Genomic DNA, 19,880 nt, shown 5'->3' with positions numbered 1-19,880 from the left:
AAGCATACCATGGTTAATGGTACAGAAAGCTGTTGGGACTGCAGAAGTGGGATCAAAAATAATTAGTAAGATTGCACCCTCACCACTGGTCTCTCTTTCAACAGGACAGGGATACCAATGCTGTCTCAGTGTCGTAACCAAGCATGAAGCACAATTGAAATGGAATCCAAAGAATCAGTCTCATCCAAGAGAGCATGGATCTGGTCAGCTATCACCCACTTGATCACCCAAGAAGGAAACATTTGCCACTGGCCTATAATTAAGATCTTGTGGGTCCAGCAAGTTTCTTCAGGAGTGCTTGCACTACTGCCCCATTTAAGGAGGCTGTGACCACTCCCGCTCTTGAAGAGGAGCTGACCTCCTGGATCCAACCAGTTTTCCCCTCCTTGTAATCAGCCACAAGGAGCAAGGGTCGAGCAGTCATGAGGTCCGTTAAACCTTACCAAGCACCTTGTCCACATCCCCAGGGCCCACAGACTGACATTCATCCACCAACATAGGACCAGACAGAGCTCTGGACACCTCCATGGACAGAGCAATACTAACTGAAGACTCCAAGTCATGAAAGATAAAAGTGATTTTGCCTCAAATGTGAAGCAAGCATGTCACAGTGTACTGAGAGTTCCACCAAATTACCATCAGGGTCAGGTTTTAAAAGGCCATGAACCACTTCAAAAAGCTCTGCTTGATGACTTTGAGAAACTAAAATTATTATGGAGAAAAACTGCTTCTTTGCCAACATCCCTGCCAAAGAGTAACTCAATTATGAGCTCTTACACGTGTTTACCTGTATTTGCACCAAGCTTTCCTCCACTTGCATTCTAGATGTCTTCCAGCTTGCTTCATTGACCTTAATTCAGATGTATACCAAGGAGCCAAATAGGCTCTGCTAAACAGGAGAGGTTGCTTGGAGGGTGATGGTATTAACCACCTGATTCATGTCTACATTCCACAGATCAACCAGGGCTTTGACAGAAGCACCAGTCATACCAGCCAGAAAATCCCCATGAACCTTCTGGAATCCATCAGCCTTTGACAGCAGACCATCCCAACAGATCCCCTACCCTTGCAGGGGGTGACAGCCACCTTTAGTCTAAATCTCAACAGGAAATGATCTGACCATGACAAGAAATTATAAAATCCCCTGCCTTCAGACCACTTTCCTCCTGTCCAATAGAGAAAACCTAGTCTAGTTTCTGTCCTGCTACATGTGTTGGGCCTATGACATATTGGGACAGCCCTATGGGCAGTCATGCTGCCCATAAAGCCCTGAACTTCCCAGGATCTGGTGGCCTCAACATGAAAGCTGAGGTTTCCAAGGACAAGCGTCCAGTGTGTGTGTGTGTGTGTGGGGGGAATCCATGGATGCGTTTTAAATCCACAAAGCAAGAATTTATACCCAAGATTTTAACAGTTAAGGCATAAGCTGTGTTAAATGATCCTGAGCAGGCATCCAAAATTCCACTTGCCTGCTTTCCAGGGGTTAGCGTCCTCTGGCCATAAGGACTCCCAGCAGGCTCTCACCTGGCGAGGAGAAGAAACAGCAAGCATTGCCATTTCTTTCCATATCCAAACTTCTGCACAAGTGACACAAGACCCCACCTCTGCCTTGAGCTCTCTGCACTTACTAAAAGGCTTGAGGATTTGCTTGCAGGAGAAACTGAGGCTTAGCTAGTAAGCCAAGCTGATATTTATGGATCACTATTTGTGAACTTGTAGGACAACATAAGTGACTTGCAGGATCATATCAAGGTCCAGCTTCTAATCCAACCTTCTCCCACTTCCAGATGTTTTAGACTACAATACCCAGCATTCCTGACCATAGGCCATAGTGGGTGGGGCTCACGGGAGTTCTGGATGGCACCAGGTTGGGGAAGGCTGTTCTTATCTAACCTATGCAAGGAGCACAGTACTAGGTGGGACCTATCAAAAATTGGTAATGGTCCACCAATAAACTGCAATCTCCCTTCTGTCTACCCCTAGGCTAGAGACTAGCAAACCTCCACAGTAAGGTTAGCTGTTTGTATCTCACAAACCAAGTATTATGTCAGAAGCAGTTTGTTCTGCTATTGACAACTTAAGCTCAATTTGTAGCTGAACATCGATACTGATCTTGAAATTCATTATACATCAGAGTGACATATGCTCTGTTTATGTACCAGAATGTGCACGTTAGAAAACAGTGTATGAATATATATATATATATATATATATATATATATATAAAAGTAGGATTATAAATGCTTGGATGATCAAGCCTTGAAAAATATTCTAAACTAGGAAAATGTCTGTCACTATGTGAGAAAGAGGGTGCGGGGGGTGCACGCACATAGGACTTGAATACTGCAAGATACCTGGGAAGTGCAGTATATTTCTAGATACAAAGCATCCCTTGAAGGACAGGCTGTACCACCAAAATCGTATCCTCAAATGCAACACTTTATATAAATGAGAGTGGAGATCATTCACTCATGGTGAAAAGGTACAGAAGTATAAGACACTATGTGGGGGAGTTAAAGAAGGGAAGCGAAAAGCAAGGGAGAAAGGGGAAGATATATCCAACTGAATGCAGAGTTCCAGAGAATAGCAGGGAGAGACAAGAAGGCCTTCTTAAATGAATAATGCAAAGAAATCGAGGAAAACAACAGAATGGGAAAGACTAGAGATCTCTTCAAGAAAATCGGAGATCTCAAGGGAACGTTTTGTGCAAAGACAGGCATGATCAAGGACAAAGAAGGCAGGGACCTAATAGAAGCAGATGAGATTAAGAAGAGGTGGAAAGAATACACAGAAGAACTATACAGGAAAGATCTGAATGTCCCTGATAGCCATGATAGTGCGGTCACTGAACTTGAGCCGGACATCCTAGAAAGTGAAGTCAAGTGGGCCTTAGGAAGCATTACTAACAACAAAGCCAGCGGAGATGACAGTATTCCAGCTGAGCTATTTAAAATCCTAAAAAGTGATGCTGTTAAAGTGCTGCATTCAATGTGCCAACAAATTTGGAACACTCAACAATGGCCGCAAGACTGGAAAAGGTCTGTTTACATTCCAATTCCAAAGAAGGGCAACGCCAAAGAGTGTTCAAAGTACCGCACAATTGTGCTCATTTCACATGCCAGCAAGGTGATGCTCAAAATCCTACAAGCTAGGCTTCAGCAGTATGCGAACCGAGAACTACCGGAAGTACAAGCTGGGTTTCGAAGAGGCAGAGGAACTAGAGATCAAATCGCCAACATTCGCTGCATCATGGAGAAAGCAAGAGAATTCCAGAAAAACGTCTATTTCTGCTTCATTGACTACGCTAAAGCCTTTGATTGTGTGGATCAGAACAAACTGTGGGAAATTCTTAAAGTGATGGGAGTACCAGACCACCTTACCCATCTCCTGAGAAACCTGTACGAGGGTCAAGAAGCAACAGTAAGAACCAGACATGGAACAACTGATTGGTTCAAAATTGGGAAAGGAGTACGACAAGGCTGCATATTGTCACCCTGCTTATTTAACTTATATGCAGAGTACATCATGAGAAACGCCAGGTTGGATGAATCACAGGTCGGAATTAAGATTGCCGGGAGAATTATCAACAACCTCCGATATGCAGACGATACCACCCTAATGGCAGAAAGCGAAGAGGATCTCAAGAGCCTCTTGTTGAGGGTGAAAGAGGAGAGTGCAAAAGCTGGTTTGAAACTCAACATTAAAAAAACGAAGATCATGGCATCTGGCCCCATCCCTTCCTGGCATATAGAAGGGGAAGAAATGGAAGCAGTGACAGATTTTACTTTCTTGGGCTCCAAGATCACCGCAGCCGGTGACTGTAGCCATGAAATTAAAAGACGCTTGCTCCTTGGGAGGAAAGCTATGGCCAACCTAGACAGCATAGTAAGAAGCAGAGACATCACCTTGCCGACAAAGGTCCGTCTAATCAAAGCTATGGTTTTCCCAGTAGTAATGTATGGCTGTGAGAGCTGGACTATAAGGAAGGCTGAGCGCCGAAGAATTGATGCTTTCGAACTGTGGTGCTGGAGAAGACTCTTACGAGTCCCCTGGACTGCAAGGAGGTCAAATCACTCCATACTAAAGGAAATCAACCCTGAGTGCTCATTGGAAGGACAGATACTGAAACTGAAGCTGAAATATTTTGGCCACCTAATGCGAAGAGAAAACTCTCTGGAAAAGACCCTGATGCTGGGAAAGACTGAAGGCAAAAGGAGAAGGGGACGGCAGAGGATGAGATGGCTAGATAGCATCACCGATGCAATGAATATGAACTTGAGCACACTCCGGGAGAGAGTGCAGGACAGGAAGGCCTGGCGTGCTATGGTCCATGGGGTCACGAAGAGTCGGACACGACTGAACAACAACAACAACAACTTTGCAACTGCTGTCTGCAGCCACTGAGGGGCAAACTAGTAAGACACCATTCATGCAATTAGCAATTGCGTGAATGACTTATTTAAAGTAAATAGAAAAATCAGGACCCTGCCATGGAGAAAGCCTTTCTCCACTGTCACCATGACATTGGTGCAGGTCAATCCCCCTGCAAGTTCCCATTTGCACCAATTGAGGCTTTGCAAATAACAGGGGGTGGGGGTTGGATCCAGTTTGGGACTACAGCAGTGGGAAAAGACTGATCCCCCCCACACACACACACACCAGGGTCCCAACTGAGGCCTCTGCACCTGCTATTTACTTTTCAGAAGTCGTTCTCATCTAGCTTGGCCCAGAGAATTATGTCTGTTCGCATATACATAGCACCACACCTTCACCTGCTCCCCCACCTAGATGCCTAGGCTCTGATTTTTGGTTACACCACAACATGAGAGAATGGGGATGCTGGGAACTGGACTGTATACATCAATTCTTATGCAATAAAATTTCATTTTGGGAGCCAGAATCAAAAATGTTTTAGATACCGACCCTGATGGCCAGAAAAGTGTCAACATTCTAAGTTGCCGGGATCTGGTTTTTAGACAAATGGATTACCAGCCACCTGATGTTGTCTAACCCTAGTTTCACAGAATGGCCCAGTCTGCACATCACAACCCATGGTTTGTTGTTGGATTATTTCTCTGGCTTGTTGTGGGAGAGACAAGCCAGAGTTCCTGGTATGAACCTCACAACAACAGCATGCTCTCTCGTCATAACAATGAACATGTGAACCAGCAGACAATCTCTCTAAATTTTATGTTGAAAATAGAACAAGGTCAGAAGGCACATGAGGTCTACCCTGTTGAAGAGTTAAGCAGCTAAGCAAATTGTTGCAGCTAACCAAATCTAGGCCTGCTCAGTGCCAAAACGGGAGACTACCTGGGAACATTATGAATACTTCCTTGAGCTGTGATGAAAGAAAAGTGGGATATATGTGTAATAAATAAATAAACAAACAACATTTTAATTATGAAGAAACATAAGGAATCCTGTCAGGCCAGGCAGCAGTTTATGTAATACATTAATATCAAAATGAACCAAGATAAAAATACCTACAATGAGAGTCCATCCACTACTACTATGAACACGTTTAACTCTATAACTTCCACTAACCTTCCTAAAGGAATGTCACTGCTTGTTCTCTTGCTCATTTTGGTGTTTGCTTGCAACGTTTTAATATTACTACACTGCAGCACTGTTTACTTTACATAACAGTATCCCTAAACAGTGGAACTTTTGTACATAAGACAGCATGACAACTGCTTTTCGAGCTGTAAGGGGAAAAAGAAAAGAACAGAGAGCAGCATTAGGCATATCACTTAATTAAATATTTATTACTTATGGCATTTAAACTCTATATTTATCTATTCGGTAATGTGAACTTGATAAGAAGATGCAAAATAACTCTCAAATATCTAAATGCTTATTAGGATGCACAAATGCCGTTTCTTTTGAAGTCCCCAATTGGTGTTCCTGAAGAAGCAAAACATGCAGCCAGATGGCAGCCGCTAAATCTGCAAAATAATTAAACTATCCTCAACAAAAATAGATTGTGTCTATGCCTAAGTATAACAATGACAAAGCAAAGATTACTTGGCAGTACTTCCTTTGATCCTAGGCTGCAAGGGAAGCAGATCCACGGATAAGACAGAGAGCATGACCACTTAAGCATGTAGTGTACTATATGTAGTGTACTGTAAATCACGCAAAGGTGAGTGTGGTGGGAGTTGGGACCACAGAATACAGTTAGCTGCACTACATTTATTCCACTGCAGGAAGAGAGATCAGTTAGACCTAAGTCAGTATTCTGACTACCATACAGAAAAGTGGGAGCAGTGAAGGCATTATCATCAACATGTGTACGCTTCCTTAAGGAGACTAACCTCATGTTGAGATTCCTTAGAGTCAGAATGGAATGGTCAAGGAGAGAGAATGTGCAGGGAGGATAGCAAAGACGGGGCACCTGCGATTGGTTTTGATAGTAAGGGTTATCAACGCAGGGCTACCCCTGCAGTCACTGAAGGAAGCCTACTGAATCTGAATGGATCCCTGTAAGCCTTGTACACCTATATATATATATATATATGTGTGTGTGTGTGTGTGTGTGTGTATTACGTAGAAGCTCTTCTAGGGCTGCATTTGCACAAAACACCAAGCCAAAATTCTGGAGAATCCTGGTTTATCAGTCACTAGCAGCACACTGATGTATGCTGCCTGATCACTCCCATCTAGCTCCTCCCACCAGTGGGAGTAGGTAAACAAACCAGGAGTCCTGGTTGGTCTCTTTCTTGCTGGTGCATTCCTGATTTGTTTAATTGCTACCACTGAAGGGAGCAGTCAAACAAGAGCAATCAGGAAGTGTGCATGAGCATGCTACTCACGAACGAAAAACCCGAATTCTCCAGAATTCTGGCGTATTGTTTGTTCAAAGGTGGCCTGCACGGTGAGGACTCAACATGCTAAAGTAGCACATAATCTCTCCAACCCAAGTTGACTGGATATACCTAATCAAATAATGTCCACACAGAGAAATGGGGGTGGCTTGACTTATAATAAACGTTGACACAATAGGAAACATAAGAAATGTCAGCCCTGTAAAGGAAAGTCTGCTGTAAATGAAGACCAACCTGGTGTCAGAAGCAGAACATATTGGATCAGGAGAGCCAACTCTATGGCAAAAGGGGCAACAAGGAAGGCAGAAAACAGTGACAGTCTACTTAGAGGATCATTTTAGCACATGGGAAAACACTTGCACAAACGTATCAGCCTATGCCAAGCCAGTGCAACCGCTGGCATAAATGTAGGATTCAGCTTTGGGCACAGAAGCACTGCCAAGTGTTATTACCCAGGCATTCAGACAGTGGAGTGCCTCTCTATCCAGCATGGCAACGTATTCACAAATCCAGCTCAACACGGGCTGAGAGACACTTTGAAATTGTTGTGTGAATCAGGGCCAGCGTCAATGGTAGGCATGGCTGGGCACCTGCCAAGGGCCCACACCCCAGCAGTAAAAAGAGCCCCTGGAATTCCTCCTCCTCTTCACCATTACAACCTGCTTATTCACCCGTCTCTCGCTGTGGGCCAGACAGCAGTGGTGGTGGTGAGAAGGGGAGCAATAGATGCCATTGCCTGCTTGCTCACTGGTTCTCTGCCGTCAAGCAAGCAAGTGGCAGCAAAGACGAGAAAGAGGATGAGGAGCAATAACAGCTGATGACAATGCCTGGAGAAGGTAGAATCACTGAGGGAGGGGGCCCATTGAGGGACTCCTACCCAAGAGCCCTCAAATACCTGGAGCCAACACTGATGTGCATAGAACCTAAGTAAGGAGAAGAAGCGCAATACGTAGCAAGGCAGTCATAAGAACACGAGCCCCGATGGACCAGACCAGAAGTCCATCTAGCCCATCATCTTGTTTCTTACTGTGACAAACCAGATGCTCTCAGAAGGGCCACTAGCAGGGCATGAAGACGACAGGCCTCCTTCCGCCACTGGCTGGCACAGGGGGTTCAGTGGCACACTGCCTTTGAACATGGAGGTTCCACTAACAGCAGAACGAGGGCGGGGGCAGAAGAATTACGGGCAAAAAAAAAAAAGAGGGGAAAGGTGTGGTGAGCCAGTGGCGAAAGGGGTGGGGGTGGTGTTGACGGGACAGTGACGACAGCTAGGGAAACGCGGGGGAGGGGATAACGGAGAATAACGGTAGCAGTGGGGGAAGGGAGCTGAGACAACGAGGTGAAGGGAACTCGGGAACAGCGTCTGTGGGGAACGAGGTTCACAGGCGGGGGATATGAAACCCTAAATACCAAGCGCAAACTCGGTTGAATTCTGGCCTTCGGGGCGGGAAGCCAGTGTGGGGTTTCCTCGGAGCTCCCCACGTCCGTCCCACTGCAAGTTCTGAGGGGAGAAGAAGGCCCCAAACCAACACTCCCTTCTGTTCTCACCCTGAGGCCAGCGAGGAAACGGCTGCCCGGTCCCGGGGATCCACTCCGTCCCTCTTTCAGGGGCCGTTAGCGGCGGGGCATCAAAGCAGCGCGGAGCACCTTTAGCTACACAGCCCCGGAACAGAAGGAATGAAGCGAAAACAAAAAGACAAACGACCCCAATTGTCCCATTGAGCCGCCGTACTCGGCAGCGAGGAACGCAACGCGATAGGTCGCGAGACCGAAGAAGGGCGGAAAAAGTTTGTCGGCAGGGGTTGAAGGCGCTGCGGCCATCTTTACTACGGTCACAGCTCTTTTCCGCCTGCTTAGGAAAAACCAAACAGATTCCTCTCCTTCTGCTCATGACGATCTATCTAGGTTGGCCTATGCGAGGAGAGCGCCTGCTGCAGCGGAGGCCAGTCCTGTATCTGTTCAGGGAGTGTTGGTTCGTTGTTGATACATAATGCTCAGATCCAACTTGCTACCAAAAAGGGTTTTGAATGTCTCAGGTATTGGCGCCCGGGGATTGTCAAGACCTAGAAAGTCAGGTAAAGCAAAGTTAGCCGTGCTGGCCCATAAGACAGTTTCTCAGACCCAGTCAGTACCTTTATTAGGACCAACCAAATATGCACAAAATTGTGGGCAAGCTTTCGAGATCTCCAGATCGCTTCATCAGGCAAGATGTTATAAAAAGGGGGGGGGGGGATGACGCGGGGAAGGTAGATTTGATGTTGAAGTTTGCACGATCAGAGCCTAAGGGCGCAATGCTATGCAAGTTTAGACAGAGAAAAGCCCTGCAACTGGCTGGGTCATGCTGGGAGCTGTAGGGCTTTTCTCTGTCTAAACATGTATAGGATTGCGCCCTTAATTTGGGATGAAGAGTCGTAGACTTAAACAGATTGTGTAATGCGGGTTTCGGGTTATACCTATACCTTGGACTGTTGAGACAAACAAATCATTTTTGCAAGTATAACATCTTTCCATTTTTGAAAGTATAAAATCCAGTAGTTACTTGGATTTGTCTCCAGCCTTAGTTGAAACCCACAGGTTCCTTCGTAATCGGGGAACAAAAGTACATAATGGTGTTTCAGATTCTTCCTGGAGCCCTTCTCTTTAACAGTCCCTATGCACAAGCACACCTCGGCCCACTGAAATAAATTGATTTAGAGGTGCCTAGAGCTACAAATGCACATGAAACCTGCATTGTGGTTAGTGAAACGCATGCATTCCTTCTGATGCAGTTGTGAATTTATAGATTTTCTCTCTGATCGGTTTTCTGTACTTTATTGGATATGCTGTACATTGCATTACTCATGAGAGAGATTGGGGAAGCTCCTACAACATGCAGAAGTCTGCACGTGCTTATTTTAGGATTGTCTATCTCCATATTAGCCTGCCTGTTCCCTGAGGTTATCTTCAGAGGCTCTTCTCTCGGTGCCCCATCAAGTGAGGTACAAGAAGTGGTGACTGGGGAGAAAGCCTTCTTGGTGGCAGAAGTGGTGCAGTTAGAGATAATGTTAAGACTCCGGACAATGGTCTTATGGTGTACCACCTCTCCCACCCTACCCCCCAGATGGTAACATGTATTTCAAATACATGGCTTACTACACTTCAAAATATAGTAAGCCAGCTCTGCTGTATTTGGGGCCATCCTGTTCATTCTGTTGACTGGAGCCTTAGACGTCTGCCCCCAAAGTCCTGCCCTGATGGCCCCACTAGGTACTAGTGCTCCATATGTGAAATGCTGTCTGGAATTTCTATAGTCATCCTTTGGGCCAATACCTTTTTTATTTTCCCAGCCCATGTAAGACCTTTCAGCCCTCAGCCAATGGGTGTTTATGCTTCTTTAGCTGCTGTTTTCAATGTTTGTTATATTGTTCTTATATTATGTATTTTTATTGCACATAAGCTGTCCTGGTAAATTTTGTCTGAAAGGTGGGATAAAAATCTATCAAACTTGGATTTTTTTTATTAATCCAATAGCTAATGTTAAGGTATATGTCTGAGCCCCAGGAATTTTACCGCCTTCCCTCTCCATGTTCTAATAAAAATAACCAAAACAGATGCTGCACTTGATCATGCCTTATTATCAATAGCATGAGTCAACCAAGAGGACTATGAATTACGACGGGTATAATTCTAAAATATGAAAGACAATAATACAAAAATCTCTCTCAGAGGACATTTTATTTACCACTGGAGCGTAAACATTTGCACTGGTATATGTGCTTGCAATGCAAATTAAATATTCCTGCTCCACCATGTAATTTAATGATTTGTGATGCTGCAATGATTTTGTGGTTGGCAACCCTACAGTAAGTGTCTATTTACCGGCTCAGCAGCAGAATGGTTTTGCAATATTGTTATCATGATGGATGCAATCCTATGACACATACTTGGGAGTAAGCGCCACAGAACTCAGTGGGACTTACTACTGAGAAAATATGCATAGGATTGTTTTTTAAAAGTCCACCATGAAAGAAAGCCATTGGAAGCATTAAAATGTAAATTAAATGAAAACATTTACTTGCAAAAATACATATTAGTAATAAGAAGAAAGTGTAGTTTAGTAGATCTCTAAGGCTGCAGTCCTAAACACACTTGCCTGCGAGTAAGTCCTGTTGAGCACAGTGGGACTTACTTCTGAGTCAGCATGCATAGGATTTCACTGTATATTCTGTATTTAGAATCACACATTTACATAAATATGCACATTAATGAGATGTGTTTTTATGGCTAAGTGTTGCAATGATGATAGTTGTGGAAGTATCAAAAGTAATGAGTGTCCTTAGTGTTAACTTTAATATTTTCAGTAATTTTTCAAGTGCACTATAAATATAAAACATTCAGAACTACACTTTCATACATAAATTATAATATAAAGGCCCTGATCCAGCTTTTTTTTTTTACTTCATATTGCACACTAGTGCAACTGGTGGCCCTAGATGAATATGCAAGTGCATCCCCCATCAGATTCATACATCAAATTCATAGGAACTGGATGTGTTCAGATGCAGACAAATATTTCATCAGCTGTGCACAGGAATCTGGTCAAACCTCACCTCAAATACCATTCTGGACACCACACTTTAAGAAGGATTTGGATAAACTGGAATGGGTTCAGACAAGGGCAACAAAGATGATCAGGGACTAGAAACTTAGCCCTATGGGGAAAGACTGAAGGAACTGGGTATGTTTAGCCTTGAGGGGAGAAATGGGGATATCATAGCACTTTCAAGTACCCAAAGGTTTGTCACAAAGTAGAGGGCCACAACTTGTTCTCTGTCACCCAAGTCTATAGGACATAAAATAATGGGCTTATATCACAGGAAAGCAGATTGGAGTTGAACAAATATGAAGAACTTCCTAATGGTCAGATCAGTCAGACAATGGAATCAATTGCTTAGAGAGTGGTGGGCTCTCCATCACTGGAGGTATTGAAGCAGAAACTGGACAGCCATTTGTCAGGGATGCTTTAAACTGAATTCCTGCACTGAGCAGGGTGTTGAACTTGATGGCCCAAATCAGGGGTGGGCAATATACGGCCCACAGTCTGTATGCAGCTCCTGCCATGCCACCCATTATGGCCTCTACCAACTCCTGCTGCCCCCCAATTTAAAAAAGAAAACTTTTTTTTTTTTTAATGGCATCTGTGGTGGCTTGTTTGCAAGCTAAATTTGGCCCTTTTGGTACTGGGTAGCACTATGGAAAACAAGCAAAATTTAACAATTGTAGCAGTCTGTAGTGCTATGGAGCGTTTTGCTACAAAATTTTAGCAGGAAACTAGCATTTTTGGCCCTTTTTGTTTTTCATTTGGGGTGGGGTGGGGATCCTGCGGATATTGCAGCACCTTGCCGACTGCAGCCTGCATTGGGAATCCAGGCAGTGAAAATGGCCCTCTGGAAGTTGTCCACCCCTGTCCTAAATGGCCCTTTCCAACTCTATGATTCTATCTCCCTTGCTGATCAGGATGACTTGCCTAAGGCTGCAATTCTGAACACAGTTACTAGGTACCAAACCTCCTTGAACACAGTGGGACTTATTTCTGAGTCAACATCGTTAGGAATGAACAGTTAGTCCTTTTAAACTGAATGATCCATGTAAATCTTTTCTCAGTTACTACTACTTGAAACTATTGAAAGATTGTCTGTGTTGGTGGAGGGATTTTCTAGAAGACAACTGGTTAAATTCAGCTGATATTTTCAGCAATCAGTGAAGTCTACAAGACTTTAAGGGAGCAATCCAATCAGCATAGGTGGCCGCCTCCAAACTCAGACAAAAGTGCCTATCCAATGCATGGCAGGAGAAGGATCTCCTTTGCACTCCACCCACCCTGCATTTGCGGCTAGACGGCCGATTTCGGCTGACTAGCCGCAGGACATTGGAGCATGGGGTGGGGAGGCCGGATGACGCAGAGGAAGTGTTGTACCAGCACTTCTGCACTCCCCATCCTGGGAATGCCCCCTTCTGCCCCACTCTGCACTGCTCATCTGAGCATGGAGCCTGGGGACAATCCACACCGCTATCTAGTGGCCATAGGATTGCACCCTAAATATGTAGATTTTACATGATAGAATAGAGTTGAAAATGGGAGGCTTTTGCATTTATTGCATGAAAATCACATTTCATCTAAATTTGATGCCGTGTCAAAAAGTCTACAAAGCTACTAGACCATAAAAGATTTTACTAGCCCAGTGCCCATCCATACCGTATCATTTATTTGTGGTCATCTAGAGCCTGAAAGAAAACCAACTATTTTCTAGTTCAGAAAGCTTCCTTACCTGGTTACCTAGAGGTGATTACTACTTGATAAAGGCTAAGCCTATCATAGTCAGTTTTGCTTCAGCAGACTGGCTGGATCCATATTAGATTATTCATGCTTAAATTAGTCAAGATGAACTTGTCTCACTAATTTCAATGGGAGTAAAGCAAGAAGTATTCTGGATCCAACCCAAAGGCAACAGGTAATGAATTAAGGTTGCAGTCTTATATTCAGTTTCCTTTGAGTAAGCCTCATTGAACTTAATAAGACTTACTTTTGCGTAAACATATATAGGAGAGCACAGTGGCATTCTTTGGTGGGCAGGTGGTGGCAGCAGCTGAGGAAATGTGAGCAGTTGCACTGGTGGCAGGCAGCTCTTTGGGCACCCTTCCTCATGGGAGAGCCAGCCCCCAGCCCCGCAACCATCACATCTCTCAAGATTTTGATATTTCAAGACAGGGTCAATAATACAGGACCAAAGACCTATTGCAGTTAGTAAGATCCAATAATATGCAAACATATCCCTATTGTACTTTAAGGGTAACTAACCAACACGTTCACCTTGTAAGTTACCTTTCAGCTAGTCAAGAAGTACCACTACTGTAGTGCGATAAGAATGTTACAATTTCCATTTCCTATCTAAAGGAAGGGTCAGTGGTGAATATAGAATACATTTGGGAAAATTTCAAAAGCTTTGTGCAGAGTTTTTTGATGCTGCACTCAGTTCTTTATAGTGCCAGTGCTTCAGCTTAAATAATACCTGCTTTGACAACACTTATGTAAACAAATGCTACCCTGTTTACTCCATTTTGCAGTTAGAAAAGCACAAGGCCAAAAGGTGACAGCTGTAGCCTTTTCACATAAAAAAATAAACAAACTAACAGGTGACACCTTCATTCATAATTTACATGGACCCAGGAATGGCAGAGTTCAGAAGGTGGCAACCTTGTAGTTCAGCAAATACAAACAACCTATTTCAAGAAAGTGCTTTGGATTTTAACAAAATAGTCAAAATATTGCACCATTTCATGATAGTACAGCACTGGTATTTTCAAGTTCATATTATAAATGCAGTTTGGCTTTAGTGGAGGCACATAATTACAAGTTCATATAATCTCTTTTTGTTGTTTAGTTTTTTGCTGTGCCACAAAACTTGAGCCTAATTATCTAATGACAGTTTTGTTTAGTTGGGTCTCCTCATGCAGACTTGACAGCGACTGATTATTTTTTCCAGTTCTCCAGCTTTCACAGTCTGGGGTAATGGTTTCCTTAAAAAGAAAGAATATAATATAATCACCCGTTTGGAAGAGAATGAAACTTTCTTATTCTAAAAATTAGTTTGATAAATAGTGATTAAAACAGAGGTAGAAGTCAGTCATAACCAAATAATCATAACAGACCTAAATGGAGCTCATAATGGCAGACAGTTTGTTGTTTATTCATTCAGTCGCTTCCAACTCTTCGTGACTTCATGGACCAGCCCACGCCAGAGCTTCCTGTCAGCTGTCGCCACCCCCAGCTCCCCCAAGGTCGAGTCCGTCACCTCCAGAATATCATCCATCCATCTTGCCCTTGGTCAGCCCCTCTTCCTTTTGCCTTACACTTTCCCGTTAGCAAAGCATAAATGTGTATGAGCTTATACATAAATATTAACAATATATGAAAATGCCCTATCAGTCAAATGATGGGATGCACAGAAATGGGTTATTAAGGAAAACACCGACCCAATCAGCATCTATGAAATCTAGTTGGAAGACAATTATCAATAATCTCAGGATTCAACATCAGAAAGAATGAAATCGTTATGCTAAAGGGTACTGCACACTACGTGTTAATGAAGATATACAGGAGGCCAAACTAATGGCCTAATTCTGTGAGTTGCTGTATTCTAGCAGTGGCTCATAGGATCCCACATTATCAATCTGAACACTGTCATACAGGGACAATTGCTCTCTTTGTGCTAAGGCTGCCCTGACACAGGTGTAATTTGTGCTCCTGTGCTGGTACCACTACCCCAACCCCCTGTATAGCATAGCTATACATGTAATTTTATGCAGGTATTCACCGGGTTGAATGGGGAAAGAGGCAGTGTTCTTACAGATACATATGGATGGATCTATCTTCAATACTGATAGGTATGGGGCAGTTGCTGCTTTCATGGAGTTTTTGTTAGTACTAGAACACTTTAGTGTTAACTGTTCTATTCTGTGATAGGTGGAAGGATCTGTGTGGCTCACTGACAAAGTAGCGTAAATTAGCATACCTGAACATTCTTCTTGGATTTAGTGAAGCCAGCCAGAAACTGTAGGAGTTTGAGTAATAATTGCATGTCCCTCGGCCATGACATTCAATAAATGGAATGGCATAAAATTTTTCTAAGCATGACCCTGGCGATGCCAGCACTTGTCCAGAAGCTTCTGAGCCTGCTCCTGTATACTGTAACAATAAATGTATTCCATGAAAACCTGTTTGCTGTTAATTTTTTGCAGAGAAGAAATACCCTTAAAAACCTGTGTTTGGAGTATTAGTATTGGAGCTAATTTATCCCAGAGCATGGAAGCCACAAAGAGTTGCCACAAGGTAGTTTTATATAGCAACTGGTAGTATTTGCTAGTGTCACTGGTAATGTTAGTGTCTAACATCAAATTAAGAGAAACACTGGGATTTTGATTACATTAAAGTATCACTTACTTGATTCCTGGAAGAGCTCTTCTTCCTGGATAGAACAATGATAAGCAGTACAAAGACAGCAAAGACTATAGTAAGAAATTCCCAGAGGGGTAGCTGTGAAGAGTTTTGTGGCACTTTAACAAATTTTATTAACAAATTTTATTTGTTAAACGAATGCTTATACAATTACATTTTTTTTTAGTTTTAAATGTGCCACAAGATTCTTCATTGTTTTGGTAGGGAGAAAGTATCCCTTTAATTTAGGACTGTAATAGCTTGATTTCAAAAGAGCCAGTTTTAAATAATCTTTTATTTCCTTTTGTTACTGTTATATTGTTTAGGCTGATAGAAAACAAAACATATTTAATGAAATGCTCACATTACTATAGCAGATCTGTAGGTTCCAGATCAAACTTTAATCAGTGTGCTCTTCTCCCAAATTTTGAACTGATAATTGCCTGCATCTGTCCCTGAGTTTAGCACAACCTCTATCAGTGATGTTTTGAATCCATCTGCAGACCTCACTAAAGATTTTTCTACTTCTCTTCTGGTTGCCAGCCCTCTTCTGGCATTGGACAAGTGGATGTTTATAGTCCCTCCAAGCACTGGGGATCTCTTCGGTTAGTCCCTATCCACGAACAACTGATATTCCTCCAGACTTTCTCCTGTTGGGTTCTGGAGCCTGTACATTTGTAAAATCCAGTCTTTCAAATGTGTTGGCTGGACTATCTGATTAGCCTGAGGACAAGTACCCACACTATTCCTGAATACAAGCCTTTCCCCTTGATGGGCTTGGCTGATATGGAAATCCCCAACAACAACAACAACGACCCTGCCTGATGGCATTTAACTGTGAACTAAAACCTGCAGCTGATGAGAACAGACTTGCAATTACATATGTAAATCCCAGAACTATATTTCATTTCTTCTAAATTATATCCCCAACCAATATCAGAGGTAGAACCAAGAACCTCAAGGACTGGTGCTGCAGGAATCTCTCCTGATGGCAAGGGCTCTGGACGTAGAACTTGCTTCAGTACCAGAGTGGAACAGGGATTCCCAGTATCAGACTATTTGATATGCATGCAGTAAGAAGCCTCCAGACTGGCTAAGGCAGTTTTAAATACAAGGACACTGATCATCTATCTTTTCCAGGGAACAGAGTATCTCTAGCTTTTCCTGCAGCCTAGGCTGCCAACTCAGCATCTAGCTTCCTTGCAGGAATTCCAGCCTTTTCTGGATCTTTGCCTACCCATATTCCAGATTATTTCCAAGTTCCAGGTTATTTGACCAAGTCCCTAGTTTGCTTTTTTGGCTACAAGATCTTCAGCTTTTGGTTCTGCCTTTCTTTTAGTACACATTGCACTCCCTGGACAATTTTCCTTAATGTGGGCCAAGTTTTGTCCCTGAGTTAGTTTGTGGCCAGTACACAATATATAGTATCATACGGAGATTTCTATTCGGCTCAGTTAAAAACTTTAAATTTAATGCTACAAACCAGATATCCAAATATCCTTTGCTTGCAAGCTCCAGTGCTGCAATTGTCAGTCTGACCCTAGCCAAACAGCAGGGCACCACTGTTACTTCTAGTTTAACCTTCCCACCAGTCTGATGGGGAAGCCAAGTCACGGCCCTGCTCAACGTGTAGGATGGACCAAGGGAATGGATCTTCTTCAGGCAGCAGGACAGAGCAGAATTAAAAGAGCATGTTGACCAATGAACCAGGCTGAATATGAATTGTGATTGTTACTCACCTGGACTATGAACTGAGCCCTTGACTTTGAATTCTTTCAGACATTTTTCAAATAACACTACAGCTAGCCAAATAGCCATGGCGTTCTTTACTCCATGGAAGATGTATTCTCAGGAACTTGGCTCCTTTTTAGTGACAATTGTGTTCATTTGGGGAATTATATTCCTGCATTTTACTGTCCATCAGCCCAATGCTAGTGTTGCAGATCTCATTAATGGAGCCCAGAAAAAGTGTAAATTGCCTCCTATGGATGGCTTCCTCCATTGCAAGGGCAAAATAAAATCAATGAAAAGAATCTGGTGAACTGATTCCTGCTATGCAAATTATAGTGTGGATGGGTCCACATACCCCTTCCTTAGTTACCTCAGTGAGGTTGAACACTGGTGTCCTCATGTACCCTGGAGAGCAAAAAACCCTAACAAACAAGAAATCGATCAAAATATAATGGCCAAAGTAAGAGCCAATTTCAGTCTGTTATACAAAATGATGTTTAGACATGAAAGATTCACATGGATGTTGCTGTGAATAAGGTGAATGGCTTATTCTTGGATAGAAGCAGTTAAATCACTTGTGGGAAAGCAAAACCTGAAGAGAAAACGAAACAATGTCTTTGTTTAAGTGTCCTGACAAAAGAATCAGGATTCAAGATAGCAGAGAATGTCTTCAGTGGTTGACCACTTGGTAAATTAGTGCAGTTGAGTGATTTAATTACAGCTCTCTATTTATTGGGCCATGACATAATGATTCCAGCTTCAATGATAAAGCTCAAGGAGATAATGAAGAAGACTGATAACATCTCGCTGCCCAACCCATGAGGATAATATAATATTACTTATTTATGTTGACATAGTTGGACTCACTCAATTTAAGAGGGGGCATCCTGGGCTTACTATTGGTGCAGGTTGTGAGTGCTGGATTCATTTGGGACTGAATCAGAGTTTAATCATGCTCATTATATTGTGTCCAAAGGCCACAATACGCTATGGGGACAATGGAAGTTTAATCCACAGCAGTTCTACACTGTGTATCCTCACACTCCAAGCAATAATTTCCTTGGCTTTGTGGAACAATATCTAAATTCCAGGGACATCAGTGCCATCAAAGGGCAGAATCAGTCGCTTGTTTATGGCAAGATTGATAGCTTCTGGAAAGATAAGTCTTACTTAGATGTCATTCACATCTGTACATAAGTCCATTGCACTGTCAACAGGACAAGTTCTGTCTACATGACCAGCTATGTTAAAAACCATAGCATCTTCAGTGGCCAAGATTTGCAATTCCTGCCGAGAGAGACAAAACTCTTTTGTGACTTGATTTTCCATATTTGGGGCCTACTTCTTTAGAGGCCATTGCAAATGGATGTGCTTTTTTGAATCCAAAGTTTAATCCACCCAAAAGCAGAAAAAACACAGATTTCTTTAAAGAAAAGCCAACATTCTGAGAGTTGACATCTCAGCATCCCTATGCTGAAGTTCACACTGGGAGGCCTCATGTCTCGACTGTAAATGCCAACAATCTTTCTGAAGTTGAGAAGGCAGTGAAAACAATTTTGAATTAAAAAAATTGAGTATTACCTGCCCTACAAATTCACATGAGAAGGGATGCTCCAGAGATTGAGTATTTTCAAAGAGAAACAGGACTTCTGCCAAAGGCTAGTGATATGGCCTCCTTTAAGTGCTCTTCAGGTTAAAATTGCTGGGTCTGGTAAATCATGTAAGCAGGTTTGTCAATACAGTCAGCTCATCTGAGAGTCTTCCTATTTCCATTACCTTAACAGCTACAAAGATCTCCAGAAATGCAATGTTGAATGCCATACAATAGCATATGAAAATGATATTGTGGTTGCATTCTTTAATGAAAGGAGAAAACACTGTGTTTTCCAGGGTGATCTCTTGTTGTCCACTTGTGCAGGATCCCATGAATACCAGAACAGAATCTACCCTTGCAGAGACTACTTTAAAGGACAAGTTGCAGTTTGTAAAAACTGTCTATAGCAGCAACTCTCATGACTTTTATGAAGGGACGAAAGAGGAAGTGCCTTGGAGAAGGTTTCTTGCACCAGTTGGCTTATTGCAGGTGGAACAATTGCTGAAGTGCAAAAGCCAAGATTGAACAGATAAACTAAGCACAATTTTAAAATCCCTTTATCTGTGTACTTTAGGAACTGATTTTTTCCTCTTGCCGCCATATTACTGCTCCAAGGGTAATCTCCCATGTGACGCTACTGCTAATATAAATTACATTGCGCTAGTGTAAGTGACCATTAGCGCAACACTAAGAGTGCTTGTTGGCATGATTGGTTTTCCAAGGAAACCCATCATGCCAGCAAACCCTATTGGCA

The 19,880-nt window shown here is 42.9% G+C and overlaps 2 protein-coding genes and 1 pseudogene across 6 annotated transcripts in view; 1 reads left to right on the top strand and 2 right to left on the bottom strand.

The window, feature by feature from the left end:
• MFF (mitochondrial fission factor) overlaps positions 1-8,497 on the bottom strand; it is a 55,534-nt gene extending 47,037 nt beyond the window's left edge. For 3 of the 5 annotated variants that reach the window (XM_084847143.1, XM_084847146.1, XM_084847150.1), the window contains exons 1-2: positions 8,376-8,497; positions 5,548-5,705 (exon numbers count right to left, since the gene is read on the bottom strand). In XM_084847143.1, the coding sequence (XP_084703269.1) occupies positions 5,548-5,585 (38 nt within the window). In that variant the 5' untranslated portion in view covers positions 5,586-5,705; positions 8,376-8,497. The remainder of the gene's footprint in view (positions 1-5,547; positions 5,706-8,375) is intronic. The other 2 variants (XM_084847144.1, XM_084847147.1) reach the window with 1 other exon arrangement.
• A 2,034-nt stretch (positions 8,498-10,531) lies between these two features.
• COL4A3 (collagen type IV alpha 3 chain) overlaps positions 10,532-19,880 on the bottom strand; it is a 135,736-nt gene continuing 126,387 nt past the window's right edge. The window contains exons 51-52 of the mRNA XM_084847141.1: positions 15,380-15,552; positions 10,532-14,384 (exon numbers count right to left, since the gene is read on the bottom strand). Coding sequence (XP_084703267.1) covers positions 14,300-14,384; positions 15,380-15,552 — 258 coding nt within the window. The 3' untranslated portion in view covers positions 10,532-14,299. The remainder of the gene's footprint in view (positions 14,385-15,379; positions 15,553-19,880) is intronic.
• LOC146351361 (alpha-1,6-mannosylglycoprotein 6-beta-N-acetylglucosaminyltransferase A pseudogene) lies at positions 17,618-19,716 on the top strand (annotated as a pseudogene).

The sequence above is a fragment of the Heloderma suspectum genome, chromosome 3, assembly GCF_057233095.1.
Source record: "Heloderma suspectum isolate Gila_16-S chromosome 3, 16-S_ref, whole genome shotgun sequence".
Lineage (NCBI taxonomy): Eukaryota > Metazoa > Chordata > Lepidosauria > Squamata > Helodermatidae > Heloderma > Heloderma suspectum.
The sequence above is the reverse complement of the archived record's forward strand: the minus strand, read 5'-3'. Positions and strand labels throughout refer to the sequence as shown.